The sequence below is a fragment of the Propithecus coquereli genome, unplaced genomic scaffold (assembly GCF_000956105.1).
Source record: "Propithecus coquereli isolate 6110/MARCELLA unplaced genomic scaffold, Pcoq_1.0 Scaffold164, whole genome shotgun sequence".
Classification (NCBI taxonomy): Eukaryota; Metazoa; Chordata; class Mammalia; order Primates; family Indriidae; genus Propithecus; species Propithecus coquereli.
The window spans coordinates 1,846,087-1,862,273 of record NW_012140969.1 but is presented as its reverse complement, the minus strand read 5'-3'; the positions used below and the strand labels follow the sequence as shown (position 1 = coordinate 1,862,273).

At 52.0% G+C, this 16,187-nt stretch overlaps 1 protein-coding gene across 1 annotated transcript; it reads left to right on the top strand.

Annotated features, from left to right (window-relative positions):
• The first annotated feature begins 2,048 nt into the window (after positions 1–2,048).
• On the top strand, positions 2,049–11,060 carry KEAP1 (kelch-like ECH-associated protein 1). The gene is made up of 6 exons (XM_012641305.1): positions 2,049–2,253; positions 3,913–4,598; positions 7,139–7,824; positions 8,952–9,157; positions 9,421–9,597; positions 9,921–11,060. The coding sequence occupies exons 2-6, from the start codon at positions 3,960–3,962 to the stop codon at positions 10,085–10,087; spliced, it is 1,875 nt and encodes a 624-aa protein (XP_012496759.1). The 5' UTR covers positions 2,049–2,253; positions 3,913–3,959; the 3' UTR covers positions 10,088–11,060.
• Positions 11,061–16,187: the final 5,127 nt, after the last annotated feature.

Here is a 16,187-nt window from a genome sequence, read left to right as displayed (position 1 = left end):
AAAAAACAAACAAACAAAAAGAAGGCCTCATGGCCTCATCTAAACCTAATTACCTCCCCAAAGCCCTACCTCCAAATATCATCACATTGGGTGTTAGGTCTTAAATGCATGAGTGGGAGGGAGTGCACAATTCAGTCCACAGCACTTGTATTTTGTTTTTTGTTTTTTGTTTTCTGAGACAGAGTCTTACTTTGATGCCCTGGGTAGAGTGCAGTGGCGCCATCATAACTCACTGCAATCTCAAACTCCTGGGCTCAAGCCATCCTCCTGCCTCAGCCTCCCAAGTAGCTGGGACTACAGGCTCACACCATGACACCCGGCTAATTTTTTCTATTTTTAGTAGAGACGGGGGTCTCGCTCTTGCTCAGGCTGGTCTCGAACTCCTGACTTCAAGTGATCCACCTTGGCCTCCCAGAGTGCTAGGATGACAGGCATGAGCCATCATCCCCAGCCCACACCGCTTGTTCTTGTTTTACATTTTTAAAAATTGAGGTAAATATCCGTATAGTAAGTTTCTTGCTCCTTTTGCCTGACTGCATAGTATTTCACAGCATGGGTGTGCCGCCACCAAGCCAGGGCCTCTAAAGAGGGACATGTGAATCGGGTCCCATGCTTTGCCATTGCACACATCGTACTGTACTTTGGCTAAATCTCTACAAGAGACACCGCTGGCTCTCGGGGCCTGTAGGTTTGCTTTGGAGAGATATGACAAGTCGCCTTCCCAAGCTTGCCAGGAGGGTGCTGGGGTCAACCTTGGCGACTGAACCTATTCGCCGACTATGCTAGAGCGCCCCCTCAGGAGCTGTCCGGAACTGCAGCTACATTCAACCAGCGTTGGGGAAACCAGCCCAGCTCTTCTGCAGACGGTTAATCCCACACGCCGAATCTGGAGGGTCATTGAATCCTCCAAATTCACCCAGGGGGCTCCAGGAACCCTTTCTTACATCAACATCTCTTCAACCTAGCGTTTCTTTTATTATTCACTTACTTTTCATTTAGATGGACTCTTTAAACTAAATTTAAATACATTTATTTAAAACGTAACTTTACATCCTAAACGGCATACATAGATCAGTAACCCCAGCCATGGAAAATACCACCGGTTTCACATCTCTTGGGCACAAGCCTTAGCATTTAGTCCTCACGATAACCTAGCAGGTAGGTGCTGTTATTCGCGTTTTACAGAGAGGAAAGTGAAGCGTGGAGAAATTTTAAGTAATGGCCCACGGACACAGAGCTAGCAAGCGGCAGATCCAGGGTTCGAACCCCACCAAGGTAAGCGCCACGCGCGTCTTGATTGGAGGTAAATAAAAAATAGAGACAATAAAAAACTCAGGTAGATAAATTCTAGCTGGATCTTGCGGCCGCCGGACCGTGAGGCCTGCGCTGCGCGGAGTTAAAGGGGGAAGCGCCAGCCAAGGGGTGCACCCCGGCGCGGGGACGACCTGCGACGAAACCGGGCCGATGGCGGGGACAGGGCGAAGGGGGGCCAGGACCTGCGCCCTCGCCCGACCACCCGCCCCGCGCCGACGGGCGCCCAGCACCTGCGGGAAGGGCGGGGAATGGCCGCTCCTTCCCCGCCGCGCCTTCTGCCCGCCTCCTTTTCGGGCGTCCCGAGGCTGCCCCCCACAAGACGGCCGCGACCCCCGCCGGCCACGTCGCCCTGGAGACGCCCGCGGGTCCCGGACAGGGAAGGGTTAGGCAGGAGCCGCCCTGGCAGGGCCGCGGCCCGTCGGCCTTCCCGGAAGCGCGGTGCGCAGGTGGCACCGCTGTGCCTGGAGCCGCTGCGCGCCCGGGGCACCCCCTGCCCGAGGCACCCCTACGGAGGCGACGCGCGGGCCGGAGTGAGCGCGCGGGAAGCAGCGGCCGGGAGGGGTGTCCGCCCGATCCCAGGTGCGGGTCGGGACGTGCGGGCCCTGATTCGGGGGCTCTGATTCCTGGCGGCTCCCTCCACGCGGGCGGCTGCGCCCGGGACTGCGGTCCCCATCCCCGCCGCAATGGCGGGCGCCGTGGTCGCCGCGCTGGGGCTGCGCAGCTTGGCGACAGCAGGCGGGGGCGGGGCTTGGGGAGCGGCCACCGTGCCGTCCCCGCCGCCGCAGGCCAGGGGCCGCGGGGACTTTTATTCTGACACGGCCGGTGCCGGGCTCTGCTTAGTCATGGTGACCTGCACGCTCCGCGCCTCCCCCCACGCGCCGCGATGGAGGCGCCGGGGCTCGGGCGGCGGAGGCGGAGCGCGAGCGCGGCCATGGCAGGGTGAGTGAGGCGGCCTGTGCCCGGGCTGCGGGCACGGCGGGCCGTGAGCGCCCCTGCGGCCGGACCCGGGGACCCGGGAACGCGGCGCCACGGCCCGGGGCGCCTCCAAGTCCCCCCCGCGGCTCCCGGGAGGGCCAGGAGGGCGCGGCCCGGGTCCCATCTTTTTGTTGGACGGCGCGACTCGCGGGGTGGCCCGGGAGCGACGCGAGCTGGGCGGAGAACTCAGGAAGAGCTGCTCAGACGGAGGCCCGGGGACCTTGGGGAGTTGGGGGGCTTGGTCTGCACTCGGGTTGGCAGCCCACAGGCCGCGGCGGGGTCACTTCCTCCCTTCTCCAGGCCTCGGTGGCGGCTCAGGCGGGGCATGCGCAGTCCTCCACTCGTCGCTTCTTGGGGGGAAGTGCCAGGTGCCCTGAGGGCGCCGTTGATCGATTGGCCAACGACCGAGAGGCAAACCTGGGGCCTTGGCACGGGAGAGGGGGCCAGGCGGCGCCCTGGGGCAGGTGGAGGAGGGCGCTCCGCCAGGCACAGTGGAGTGGGCAGTCAGCCAGCCACCCGTTTGCCGACCCCTGCGTGGTGCCAGGCCCCAGGCGCGACACAGGGAGGCACGCGAGAGAGCGTGCGCCCAACGCTCACCTACACGGGGCTCCCCGCCTTTGAAGGGCTGGGGCTGGGGGCGAGAGGGACGGTCCACCCCTCAACAAACAGGCAACAAGCAAAGGAGATCATCTGAGTTCCTGGCAGCGCTGTGATGAAAACAAAACAGGGAGGAGGGGACTCTGAGCGGAGCCCCAGAAAGATGAGAGAACTCGGGGAGCCTCCTGCAGACCCCCCACTCCCCGCTTTAAAAACAAAACTCGTCCCCTGGCCCTCCAGTCTCCAGGGCTTTCCATGAACCCCTCTGTCCCCATCAGCTCTCACTACATTCCTCCCTGACTCTCCAGATCAGTGCCCGGCACACAGTAGGCACTCAATAAATGTTGGTGAGGTGAATGAAGGAATGAGCTTAACATGCTCTAGGAAGGGAAAGGCTGCTGGATGGCTGGAACAGAGTCAGCAAAGTAAGGAGGTGGGCAGGGGCTAACTGCATAGGGTCTTGCAGGTCATTGAGTTTGGTTTTACTTTTAGTACTGTGGAAGGTGTTGGAGGATTTAAAGCAGGGGAGAGACATGATCTGACCTTTTTTTGTTTGTTTTTGTTTTATTGGAGACATTGTCTCACTTTGTTGCCCAGGTATGCGTGCAGTGGCGTGATCATAACTCACTGTAACCTCAAACTCCTGGGCTCAAGCCATCCTCCTGCCTCAGCCTCCCAAGTACCTGGGACTACAGGCTTGAGCCCCTTGCTCAGCTAATTTTTCTGTTTTTTCTTTTCTTTTCTTTTCTTTTCTTTTTTTTGTAGAGACAGAGTCTCACTCTGTTGCTGAGGCTGGTCTTGAACTCCTGACCTCAAGCAATTCTCCTGCCTTGCCCTATGTTTTAAGATGGGCCCTTGGGCTGATGAGGTTGGGGGACGTTTGCAAGTGCAAATGGATTCCACTTTAGGTGGTTTGCTTGGGAAGGAAAACTAACCTAGGAATTGCTTTATCTTACAAAAGGAGGCCTGGCACATGCTGGCCCAGCGCCAGGTTCTGCCCCCAGCCCTGCGCTCTCTCTCTTCCAGGTCCCTGAGTGCCAGAGGTGGTGTTGTTCCTTGTCACCTGGAACCCCATGCAGCCAGAACCCAGGCCTAGCGGGGCTGGGGCCCGCAGCCGATTCCTGCCCCTGAATTCAAAGTGCCCCAAGGGGTCAGGGGACACGGTGATGTACGCGTCCACTGAGTGCAAGGCTGAGGTGACACCCTCCCAGCATGGCAACCGCACCTTCAGCTATACGCTGGAGGATCACACCAAACAAGCCTTTGGCATCATGAATGAATTGCGGCTCAGCCAGCAGCTATGTGACGTCACCCTGCAGGTCAAGTATGAGGATGCACCGGCCGCCCAGTTCATGGCCCACAAGGTGGTGCTGGCCTCATCCAGTCCTGTGTTCAAGGCCATGTTCACCAACGGGCTGCGGGAGCAGGGCATGGAGGTGGTGTCCATTGAGGGCATCCACCCCCAGGTCATGGAGCGCCTCATCGAGTTCGCCTACACCGCCTCCATCTCCATGGGCGAGAAGTGTGTGCTCCACGTCATGAACGGTGCTGTCATGTACCAGATCGACAGTGTCGTCCGCGCCTGCAGTGACTTCCTGGTGCAGCAGCTGGACCCCAGCAATGCCATTGGCATTGCCAACTTTGCCGAGCAGATCGGCTGCACCGAGCTGCACCAGCGCGCCCGGGAGTACATCTACATGCACTTCGGGGAGGTAAGCGAGGAGAGGGGTCTTGGAGCAGGGAATTGGGGACAGTGTCAGAAGGACCAGGGATGGACCAATGAGAGGTGAAAAGCCAAGGCAGGGAGCTGGAGGAAAATGGGGTTCTGAACTCCTAGTCTACACATGTGGGGAGCTTCTAGTTAACAGCTGGTGATAAGTGACATCTTCATGGGTCTTTGGGCTCCCTGGTTCCTCTGGGATCAAAAGCAGGGACAGAGTGCAGCGAACACAACAGCTGCCAAACCATGGGATGCACAGGGCAGCCTGGCTTTTCAGGCAATCAGCAGATATTTATTGGACACCTACAAAAGGCTGCAAGTCTGATCCTCGGTTATGTGTTCTTTGGTCCACGCAATGTCCTCATGCAATTTTTGGTTTCACTTTCATTTTTCAGTGAAGGAAGTTGTCAACAGAAAATGGGAGAGTTCTTTAAAAAAAAAATCACAGTGATCAGCCCTAATTCGTGGGTGCCAACAACTAGACCCTAGAGGTGATAATAATAAGTGTTTATTGAGGACTCTCCGCAGACTAGCCCCTGTTCTAAGTGACTCACCTTTAAATCATTGACTATTCCCATCCTATGAGACAGTACTGACCTTCGGCCTAGGCAGGCAGGGCAGTGCCCCAGGCCCCAAGCCTTACCAACGTCCATGCTTTGGAGTGCCTGCCTGGAAATTTTCCTTTTTTTTTTATAAAGATAAGGTCTCATTCTGTCCCCCAGGCTGGAGTGCAGTGCCGTGATCATAGCTCACTGCAGCCTCGAACTCCTGGGCTCGGGTGATCCTCCCACCTCAGCCTCCTGAGTAGCTGAGACTACAGGCACGTGCCACCACGTGGTTACGTTTTGTATTTTTTTGTAGAGACAGGGTCTTGATATTTTGCCTGGGCTGGTCTCAAACTCCTGGCCTCAAGCAATCCTCCTATCTTGGCCTCCCAAAGTGCTGGGATTACAGACATGAGCTACTGTGTCTGGCCTATTTTCTAAGTCCTATGTCTGGGACTGGCTGGAGTGGATGCTACCCTGGTCCCGTTTCTCTTTGGGGATGGATGCTCTCTTCTCTGCTACACTACATGTGGGGTTGACCAGGTCCAGAGATGCACTCTGGTATTAGTCTTAGGGCCTGTGGCTTCCAGAAAAGTGGTCCAGCAAGTAGGTCCCTCACGGCGGCCTGCACAGTGTTTTTTTCTTGGGATTGCATGAGCTTAGGGTACCAGATCGAAATTGTTTATATAGATGGGTGCCTGACAAAAAATATTTGTCCAGGGCCCTGTCTACCCTAGAAGTAACCCTGCTATGATGTGGCCACTAAGACAATCTCCATTTTACAGAGAAGGAAAACCAAGGCATGGAGCATTTCAACGATATACCCAAATCACATAGCTAGAAAGTGGTAGGGCTGGCCGGGCGCGGTGGCTCACGCCTGTAATCCTAGCTCTCTGGGAGGCCAAGACGGGCGGATTGTTTGAGCTCAGAAGTTCAAAACCAGCCTGAGCAAGAGCGAGACCCCGTCTCTACTAAAAATAGAAAGAAATTAATTGGACAACTAAAAATATATAGAAAAAATTAGCCGGGCATGGTGGCACATGCCTGTAGTCCCAGCTACTCGGGAGGCTGAGGCAGGAGGATCGCTTGAGCCCAGGAGTTTGAGGTTGCTGTGAGCTAGGATGACGCCATGGCACTCTAGCCTGGGCAACAGAGTGAGACTCTGAAAGTGGTAGGGCCAAAATTACAGCTCATGGTGGTTTCTTCAGTGGCAGGCACTTTTTAAAATTCTCAAACATTCTATCACCGCTGCTTTTTTCCCCCTTTGATTCAGTCTGGCCTTTTGGAAAATGATTTCATTTGGAAAAAAAAAAAAAAAGGTGTGCTCGTACCTGTAATCCCAGCTACTCAGGTGGGTGAGATAGGAGGGTTGCTTTAGCCGGGGAATTTGAGGTTGCTGTGAGCTACGATGGTGCCACTGTACTCCAGCCTGGCTTTCTGAGCGAGACCCTGTCTCTTAAAAAAAAAAAAAAAAAATGAAGACCCCTGCTTCTTGGAGCAGAAAATAGTAACAACAACAGCAGCAAAATAGGTGACATAGTCTTAGAGTTGCAAAGCCAAATGATACAAAAGTATACATAGTGTATTGCATCTTTGCCCACTTATCTGAGTGCCTGGCAGGTACTGTAACTCATTTGATCCTCGCAACTTATTTATTTATTTATTTTTATTTTTTTAGAGACAGGTCTCTCGTTCTGTCGCCCAGGCTGGAGTGCAGTGGCGCGATCATAGCTCCCTGCAGCCTTGAACTCCTGGGCTCAAGCCATCTTCCTGCCTCTGCCTCCCGAGTAGCTGGGACTCCAGGCGCGCGGCCACCACGCCCGGCTAATCCTCAATTTATGAGGTTCATACTATTCGAATCCCCGTTTTGCAGATGATTACACCGAGACCTTCAGAGGCACCTTGAGTAACTTGTCCAAGGTCCTGCTTGGCGAGGGGTGGGGGAGACACACAGGAGTCAGCCCGTCCCACTTCCCGCCCCCTGCAGGTAGCCAAGCAAGAGGAGTTCTTCAACCTGTCCCACTGCCAGCTGGTGACCCTCATCAGCCGGGACGACCTGAACGTGCGCTGCGAGTCCGAGGTCTTCCACGCCTGTATCGACTGGGTCAAGTACGACTGCGAGCAGCGGCGCTTCTACGTCCAGGCGCTGCTCCGGGCGGTGCGCTGCCACTCGCTCACGCCGCATTTCCTGCAGATGCAGCTGCAGAAGTGCGAGATCCTGCAGTCTGACTCCCGCTGCAAAGACTACCTGGTGAAGATCTTCCAGGAGCTCACGCTGCACAAGCCCACGCAGGTGATGCCCTGCCGGGCTCCCAAGGTGGGCCGGCTCATCTACACGGCGGGCGGCTACTTCCGCCAGTCCCTTAGCTACCTGGAGGCCTACAACCCCAGCGATGGCACTTGGCTCCAGTTGGCGGACCTGCAGGTGCCACGCAGCGGCCTGGCCGGCTGCGTGGTGGGCGGGCTGTTGTACGCAGTGGGCGGCCGGAACAACTCGCCTGATGGCAACACCGACTCCAGCGCCCTGGACTGCTACAACCCCATGACCAACCAGTGGTCCCCCTGCGCCCCCATGAGCGTGCCACGCAACCGCATCGGGGTTGGCGTCATCGACGGGCACATCTATGCAGTCGGCGGCTCCCATGGCTGCATCCACCACAACAGCGTGGAGAGGTGAGTGGCCAGGGCCCGGAGGGGTGGGCTTCTAGGGTCCTGCTACTGAAGGGTTCCAAGCCGCTGGGATGCAGAAATTCTCGCCGGTGTTGAGTGCTGGTTTCTGCTCCCTGCCTTCAGGAAGGAGACGTCTCAAGGTGAAGCTAAACTGGGAAATTTACAGTCAGTGACCCTGGATGATGTGCCTGGCACTGTTAACGCTTATAGGATGGTCACAAACCCATATAGCTCTTTTGTGCAGATTTGGAAAATGTTCTATCAGTTTGAAAGTATTGAGCTGGGTGCAGTGGCTCATGCCTGTAATCTGAGCACTTTGGGAGGCCAAAGTGGAAGGATGACTTGAGACCCAGGAGTTCAAGACCAGGCTGGGCAATATAGTGAGACCCCATCTCTTTTTTTTTTTTTTTTTTAAAGAGATGGGGTCTCACTCTTACTCAGACTGGTCTTGAACTCCCACCTCAGCCTCCCAGAGTGCTAGGATTACAGGCATGTGCCACCACACCCAGCTAATTTTTTTTTAATCTTTGGTTCTTTGGCTAATTTTTTCTATTTTTAGTAGAGACAGGTCTTGAACCGCTGACCGCAAGCGATTCTCCTGCCTTGGCCTCCCAGAGTGCTAGGATTACAGGTGTGAGCCACCACGGCTGGCCTGTTAACCTCATCCTTTATGTACTCTTTGAGCATCAATCACACTTTGAGAAAAACCATTCTTGGCAGTAGCCTGGTTGTTAGAATTGGGGCTCTGGGGTTAAACCCCAACTCTACCGCTCCTTGGTGACCCCAGACATGCCATTTCACCTTTCTGCCACTCCATCTTGTCTTCATCTGTGACTGGGTGGGGTTTGGTGAAGTCACACAGGTGGGACTCAGCACAGGGCCTAGCAGGGGTGTCATGGAGCCACTGGGGTACAACAGATGTGGGTGTGACCTCATGCAGTTAATGGCTGTGAGCCTCAGTTTCCTCATCTGGAAAATGGAGCTGCCGATACCTGGCTCCTTGGAGAATGGCTGTGAAGATCAAAGAGTTCAAGCGTATGAAGAATGAGCAGGGTATGGAACCCACAGTGAGAATTCCACGAAGGTCAGCTCTGATGGCTGCTGTCACCATTGTTCTTATGCCCTTGCAGGTATGAGCCGGAGCGGGACGAGTGGCACTTGGTGGCCCCGATGCTGACACGAAGGATTGGGGTGGGAGTGGCCGTCCTCAACCGTCTCCTTTATGCTGTTGGTGGCTTTGATGGGACAAACCGCCTTAACTCGGCGGAGTGCTACTACCCAGAGAGGAATGAGTGGCGGATGATCACACCCATGAACACCATCCGAAGTGGGGCAGGTGGGTGGGGACTGTGGGGAGGGGAGTGTCCAGGCAATATCCCACCCAGTCCCGGGGTGAAACCATCGCGCTCCAACGTTTACCCAGTGGCACCCACAAAAGAGCTGGATTCTGCTGTAGTCCCAGCCTCTCTCCCAGCTTTGTTTCTGAGGGTTCCCTTGGGAGAGGGGAGTAGGGTGAGGGGAGAGCTCCCCCAGGGATGGTGGTGGCTGGGGCCCCAAGGTTAGGCCCCAGAGTCACCCTCTCTGTGTGGTGCCGTTTAGGCGTCTGTGTCCTGCACAACTGTATCTATGCTGCGGGGGGATATGACGGTCAGGACCAGCTGAACAGCGTGGAGCGCTACGACGTGGAAACAGAGAAGTGGACTTTTGTAGCCCCCATGAAACATCGGCGAAGTGCCCTGGGGATCACCGTGCACCAGGGAAGAATCTACGTCCTCGGTGAGGCTTGGGATAGAGAAGAGTCCACGGTGGGGCATGGGTGGCTCATGCCTGTAATCCCAGCTCTTTGGGAAGCTAAGGTGGGAGGATCGCTTGAGCCCAGGAGTTTGAGGTTGCAGTGAGCTATGATTGTGCCACTGCACTCTAGCCTGGGCAATACAGTAAGACCCTGTCTCAAAAAAAAAAAAAAGAAGAATGCTGACTAGCCCCACCTACTAGGGGGACAGGTGGCTTTTGCTTCTCATGGTTTCTTCCTCCTCTCTTTCCCCTGCCCTCTGAGGTGGTGTGACCTGTGGTGACCATCCCCTCTGCTCTCCCTGCAGGAGGCTACGATGGTCACACATTCCTGGACAGCGTGGAGTGTTACGACCCAGACACAGACACCTGGAGCGAGGTGACCCGCATGACGTCCGGCAGGAGTGGGGTGGGCGTCGCTGTCACCATGGAACCCTGCCGGAAGCAGATCGACCAGCAGAACTGTACCTGTTGAGCCGATTTTGTTTTTTTTTTTTTGGGTGGGGGAAACAAAAAAAAGGTCCGACAGAGAGTATTGTTGTTTTTGTACAAAAACAGGGACAAAAGAAAAGGCCCCAGTGCAGATACTCTTCATCCTCCAGGAAGGGAGGCTGGGATGCCTCAGTGTTACAATGACAGGTCGAAAGAAGAGGAAGGCCAGGACAGGAACCCACAAGCCCTTTGAAGCAGTCCCAGGAATATCCAAGACAGCCTGCCTGGGAGGGGGTGTGGAATGGGTGGACACCCCAGGAGAGAGGCCCCCACAGTGCTGGCCAGAAAATAGGCCTTGGTCACACACCGGCAGCCATCACTTCCCTTTGGGTTGAAAGCAGGCGCTGAGGTCAGGCTGGTTTTTGTTCCTGGCAGCTTTGTGATTCATTCCTGGAGACCAGGAGGGGACCCAGTGAGGACTTAGGGGTTTCAGCCCCTCCGGAATTGTGGTTCCCGGGGATGGTCTTGTACATAGAAGCCACTGGATATCTCTGCCCTGGGCAGTTATTTTGTTGATAAGTAACCGTGTAACTTTCCAAGGAAAATAAAGAACAAACTAACTAGTGTCTTCCACCCCAGCTGTTAGCTGGAGATCTTAAAACCCGGCAACAGAAAGGGCTCTTCTCCTGAAATGCACTCGAGTCTTCATTTAGGGCTTGCCTTTGAAACCAGTTTCTTATCTCTGCCCATTGCATTTTGATATGTAGGGCATCTCTGTCCCTGTAGGCAAGCCACACAATCATCTCCCAGTTTCAGCTGCCTTGGAAGACAATGACCTAAGTCCTTGACACATCTCCTAGGACTCCCGAGGTCAATCTCCTATGTGCCATGCAGTTTATATTTCAAGGGAAACCATCTCCAACATGCCTTTGAAAATTAGTGAAAATCTATCCGGCCATTTGTTATGTGCTATGATAACACAGACTGAACCTTTGTTTTATTTAGGTGCCTGGGTATTAAAAGGACAAAGGGATTTCTCAGAAATGAAGCTGCTTGGTTGTTATCTTAGGCAAGGGGTTCCACTGCCTGGTCCCTTCTGAACAATTTGTGTGGGGGTAGCATGTGGCCTGCCTGTGTTCTTCTACCAATCAACTATTTGTGCTGGGCTGGAGAAAAGACATATGACGTATGGCCCCAACTCTTGGGGAATTCACAGGTTTTTCTGAGTAGCTTAGAGAGGAAACATTTTTTTTCCTCTTTTTTTTTTTTGAGACAGGATCTCGCTCTGTTGCCTGGGCTAAAGTGCACTGGCGTCATCATAGCTCCTGGCTCACAGCAAACTCAAACTCCTGGGCTCGAGCGATCCTCCTGCCTCAGCCTCCCGAGTAGCTGAGACCACAGGTGATGCCCAGCTAATTTTTCTATTTTTAGTAGAGATGGGGTCTCGCTCTTACTCAGGCTGGTCTCAAACTCCTGAGCTCAAGCAATCCTCCTGCCTCGGCCTCCCAGAATGCAAGAATTACGGGTGCAAGCTGCTGTGCCCGGCCCTGAACTCTTTTTGCAGGTAGAGAAGCAGAGGTCTAGAGAAGTGGCTTGCCCAAGGCCACAAGGCCACTAAGTGGTGAAGTTCACATTCAACCTGTGGAGTACACCAAAGCAGTCATTCTCAGCCACAACGCACTGTACCGCTGCATTTGGGAGAAGGAAATATTAAAGAGGTCCCATGGAGTCAGTGTGTATAGCAGCGGGAAAATTCCAGAAACAGCAACCTCATCTACAGCTGAGAGGATTTACACATAATATGGTGGCCAGAAGCCACACAGCCCGGCCTGGGGTCGTGTTTTCCTTTTAAAAGGGGTAGCACTCTAGTCTTGAAGTCAGGTTTAGCTGATTGAACATAATAATAGCAGTTAGGGTATCAGCCCTTAAGTGAACAGTTCCTTATCTGCAAAAAATGGTACTTGGATGCCTTCTGGGCATTAGACCCCGTGGCAGCTGCTCGACCAACAAAGGTGAGTATTTGCACTCACTTTCCAACTCCAGAAAAACAGCTTTTTTCCAGTCCTTACTCCGTTAGGCATTGGGGCGATGGCAGTGAACTAGCCCACGGTGATTCCTGCCCTCGTGGAAATCCCAGCTTAGCAGGAGGGAAGGGTGACCAACTCATCCGGGTTTGCCTGGGACTTTCCCAGTTTGAACACTGGGCCAGCAGCCTGGAACCCTTCCTCGGTCCCAGAGCGTTTGTCACACTGCAGGGAAGCCAGATGTTGAAGCAATAACTACCAACATGCCGACGGGGGTCACGGTTAAGTTTGCATTTTGAAGTCGATGGCTCTGGGAGCCAGGTGGAAATGGCTTGGGAACAGGAGTGGATTGGGAAGACTAGATAAACGACATCTGCAGTTGTCCAGGTGAGAGATGATGGCATTTGGATTGGGCAGGTGGCTGTTGGCGTGAAGTAGAATCTACACGTGAAGAGAATGATGAGATCTCCAGGTTGAAGAATCCAGAATGATCCTGGGTTTCAAGCTCGAACAGCCAATGGTAGAGAGGCCTGGAGGAGGCTGGAGTCAGAAGGGAAGTGATGATGGGCTGGGTTTTGGGTGTGTGAGGTTTGCAGCCTCAAGATACAATTGTTTCAGGAAAGTTCACAGAGGCAGCCACTTAAGAACTATTCGCTGCCAGCAAATAGTGTCTGCTCTGTGCCAGGCATGAAGTGGGGTGTTCAGACATAATGTGGACCAAGCATGACATCATCCCTTTCTTGTGGAACTGGGGTTAATAAAATAATCACATAATTGTATGTCATTACTATCAAAGGTAAGCTCTCAAAGGGACAAGAGCTTGACCTAGGCTAGAGGCCTTGCAAAAGCATTCTTGAAGAAGGGGCTTCTCTCACAGAAATCCAAAGGAACTGCATTTGAAGTGTAAGATTCTGGACAGGAAACAGCACAGAATGTGCAAAGGTCCTGTGGCACTGAGAGGCAAGTGTCGATGAAGCTCTACGTGGGAGGTGGAACATGGTATGAAGAGACTGAACCAAGATGTAGTCAGGGGGCCAGATCATGCAAGCCCTGTGGGGTCATGCTCATTTCTCTTTAACTGTTAAATATGTAACTAGTACTTAAAAAAATTAGAACGTTACATATAAAGCTGAAATTTTACTATCTCTCCATCCCAGCCCTCTTTAATCTTAAAAAAAAAAAAATACTTTGCAGCAATGTTCTGTGTTCCTTTACATAAATGGCATAATGTTGGGTATAAGCTGCAACTTGGTTTTCCCCCTCAGATCTTCTAGGACTGTGGTCACATTCCTTTACCCAGCTACCCAATGTTCTGTTTTAGCTATCTCTTCCACTATGGATAGATGTTTAGGTTGTTTCCATTTTCTTAGAAGTACAGGTAAGGCTACAACACCCTTTCCTAGTCATGTCTCCTTTGGCACAAGTGTGTGTATTTCTTCAGGTGGATGCTAAGAGGCGCAATTTTCTAGATCAAGGGTAGGCACAGTTTTTCTTGATGCTGACAGATCGCCCTGGAAAGTGGTTGTAACAAATATTCCAGTAGTTCTTTATACATTTAGACACAATCGAATGTATCATTCTTTTCCTTTGATGGTTCTTTTGTATCATATTTAAGAAGGACTTTTGGTTCTTGGCATTTTCTGCAGCTTCCTATCCAGTCGTTAATTGTCTCCCACCCATCAATTAATTTCCGTTTCCCCTAAATTAACAACAGTTGGTTTTTGTTGGTTCTGTTAGAACCAGGAATCCTGGCTGGGCGCCATGGCTCATGCCTGTAATCCTAACACTCTGGGAGGCCAAAGCGGGAGGATGGCTTGAGGTCAGGAGTTTGAGACCAGCCGGGGCAACAGAGTTGACCCCATCTCTACGAAAAGGTAGCAGAGTGTGGTGGTGGCCCACCGGTAGTCCCAGCTACTCCGGAGGCTGAGGCGGGAGGATCGCTTGAGCCCAGGACTTGGAGGCTGCGGTGAGCTGCAATCGCACCACTGCACTCCAGCCTGGGTGACAGAGCAAGACTCTGTCTCTTAAAAAACAAAAACAAAACAAAACCAAAAAACCCCAAGAATCCCGATTTGTGGAGTCATCAATAAATTTTTCAAAATATATTTTCTTCAAACATCTGTTTTATTGACCTAAATATCCATTTTTGTACCAACTTCATTATTATAATTATTGCAGATTTATAATATGTCTTTTTTTTTTTTTTTTCTGAGACAGAGTCTCGCTCTGCTGCCTTGGCTAGAGCGCAGTGGTGTCATCCTAGCGATCCAATGCGATCTCAAACTCCTAGGCTCTCAAGGGATCCTCTCGCCTCAGCCACCCGAGTAGCTGGGACTACAGGGACCCTGCCCAGCCTTGTTCCTGTTTTTAAAATTAGCATTCTTCAAAACTCCTGAGCAAATGCTATTTCTTATAAATCAAATAAAACTGTACATACGTTCAGGATGTTCCCCGTTTAAGGAACTTAATAATAGTCCCTCCTGCGAGCCCCAGCACTACATCTACAACGCAGGGCTGTAACTTTGATTTCATTACAGCACATTTTAAGCTGGAACACTGTAGACTACATATCCCAGGATCCTCTGGGGTTTACTGCAGACTACATATTCCAGGACCCTTTGGGGTTTAATCAGCAGATCAGACAACTGTGGTGGGAAAATGGAAATTTCAGTTGCCTTTGCCTTCAATTGCTCTCAACTTCAAGGTCAGGAAAGATTAATTACAACATTAGCTAAAAATTTGGTGGTTTTTTCCCCCTCAAGTCTCAACTATCATACATGAGATCTCTTTAATTTCTACTTGTATCTTCCCCATACTCCTCCCACTTCACCCTACCTGGCCATCTCTCAGTTCTCCTAAAGTAGTAGTAGACTCTGACCCAGGGCGTTGACATATGCCCTCCTCTCTGTATAAAACACTCATGCCCCAGCTCTTTTTAAAATAGCTTTATTGAGGTATGATTGACATACAATAAACTGGACATATATTACACGTACAATTTGATGTCTTTTTTTTTTTTAACACACAGGTTCTTGCTCTATCACCCAAGCTAGAGTGCAGTGGTGTCCTCATTCATAGCTTACTGCAACCTGTAACCTCAAACTCCTGGGCTCAAGCAATCCTCCCACCCCAGTCTCCTGAGTAGCTGGGACTGCAGGCGTGCACCACCAAGCTTGGCTAATTTTCTTGTCCTGTAGTGATGGGATCTGGCTCCCAAAGTGCTAGGATTACAGAGGTGAGCCATTGGGCCCAGCCTGGATTATTCGTTAATGTGCAACCAGAAACCGTGACAAGTGCTCTAGGAAAAAGTAGCTTGCAGAAGTCATAAACAAGGTATTTGTTGGTTTTGTATTCATAATGTATTCTTCTATTTCTTTAATCGTTTAATTGCTATTTTAGGTTTTTATTTTTATTTTTTCCCAGCTTTATTGATGTATAGTTGACAATTAAAAAATTGTATAGAGGCTGCGAGCAGTGGCTTATAACTGTAGTCCCAGCTATTCGGGAGGCTAAGGCAGGAGGATCACTTGAGCCCAGGAGTTCAAGGTTGCAGTGAGCTATGATCAAGCCCCTGAACTTCAGCCTGGGCAACAGAGGTAGATCCTGTTTCTGGGAAAAAAAAAATAGTATAGAGGAGCTACTGGGCTGGTGAATAGATCAAGGTGCTTGGAAGTGTAGTGCACCTGGAGAGGGCAGGGCAGCTCTGTACCTCTTGAACAAATATATCATAATTGTTATAAGCCATTAAAAATTGTATATATTTAAAGTGTACAAGTGGATGATTTGATATATGTATACATGGCAGAATATTCACAATTAAGCTAATTAACATCTCCACTAGCTCACACAGTTACCGTTTTCTTTTTTTGGGTGAGAACACTTAAGATGTACCCCCTTAGCAAGTTTCAAGTATACAAAACTGGCCAAGTGTGGTGGCTCATGCTTGTAATGCTACCACTCTGGGAAGCTGAGGCGGTTGGATCGCTTGAGGTCAAGAGTTCGAGACCAGCCTGAGCAAGAGTGAGACCCTCATCTCTACTAAAAATAGAAAAATTAGGCCGGGTGCGGTGGCTCATGCCTGTAATCCTAGCACTCCGGGAGGCCGAGGCAGGCGGATTG

What these genes read in the sequence shown, in the direction of transcription:
- KEAP1 (XM_012641305.1), top strand. Translation starts at nt 3,960, where the DNA reads ATGCAGCCAGAACCCAGGCCTAGCGGGGCTGGGGCCCGCAGCCGATTC. An exon ending in TCTACATGCACTTCGGGGAG is followed by an intron (nt 4,599 to 7,138) that starts GTAAGCGAGGAG and finishes CGCCCCCTGCAG; the next exon opens with GTAGCCAAGCAAGAGGAGTT. An exon ending in CACCATCCGAAGTGGGGCAG is followed by an intron (nt 9,158 to 9,420) that starts GTGGGTGGGGAC and finishes GGTGCCGTTTAG; the next exon opens with GCGTCTGTGTCCTGCACAAC.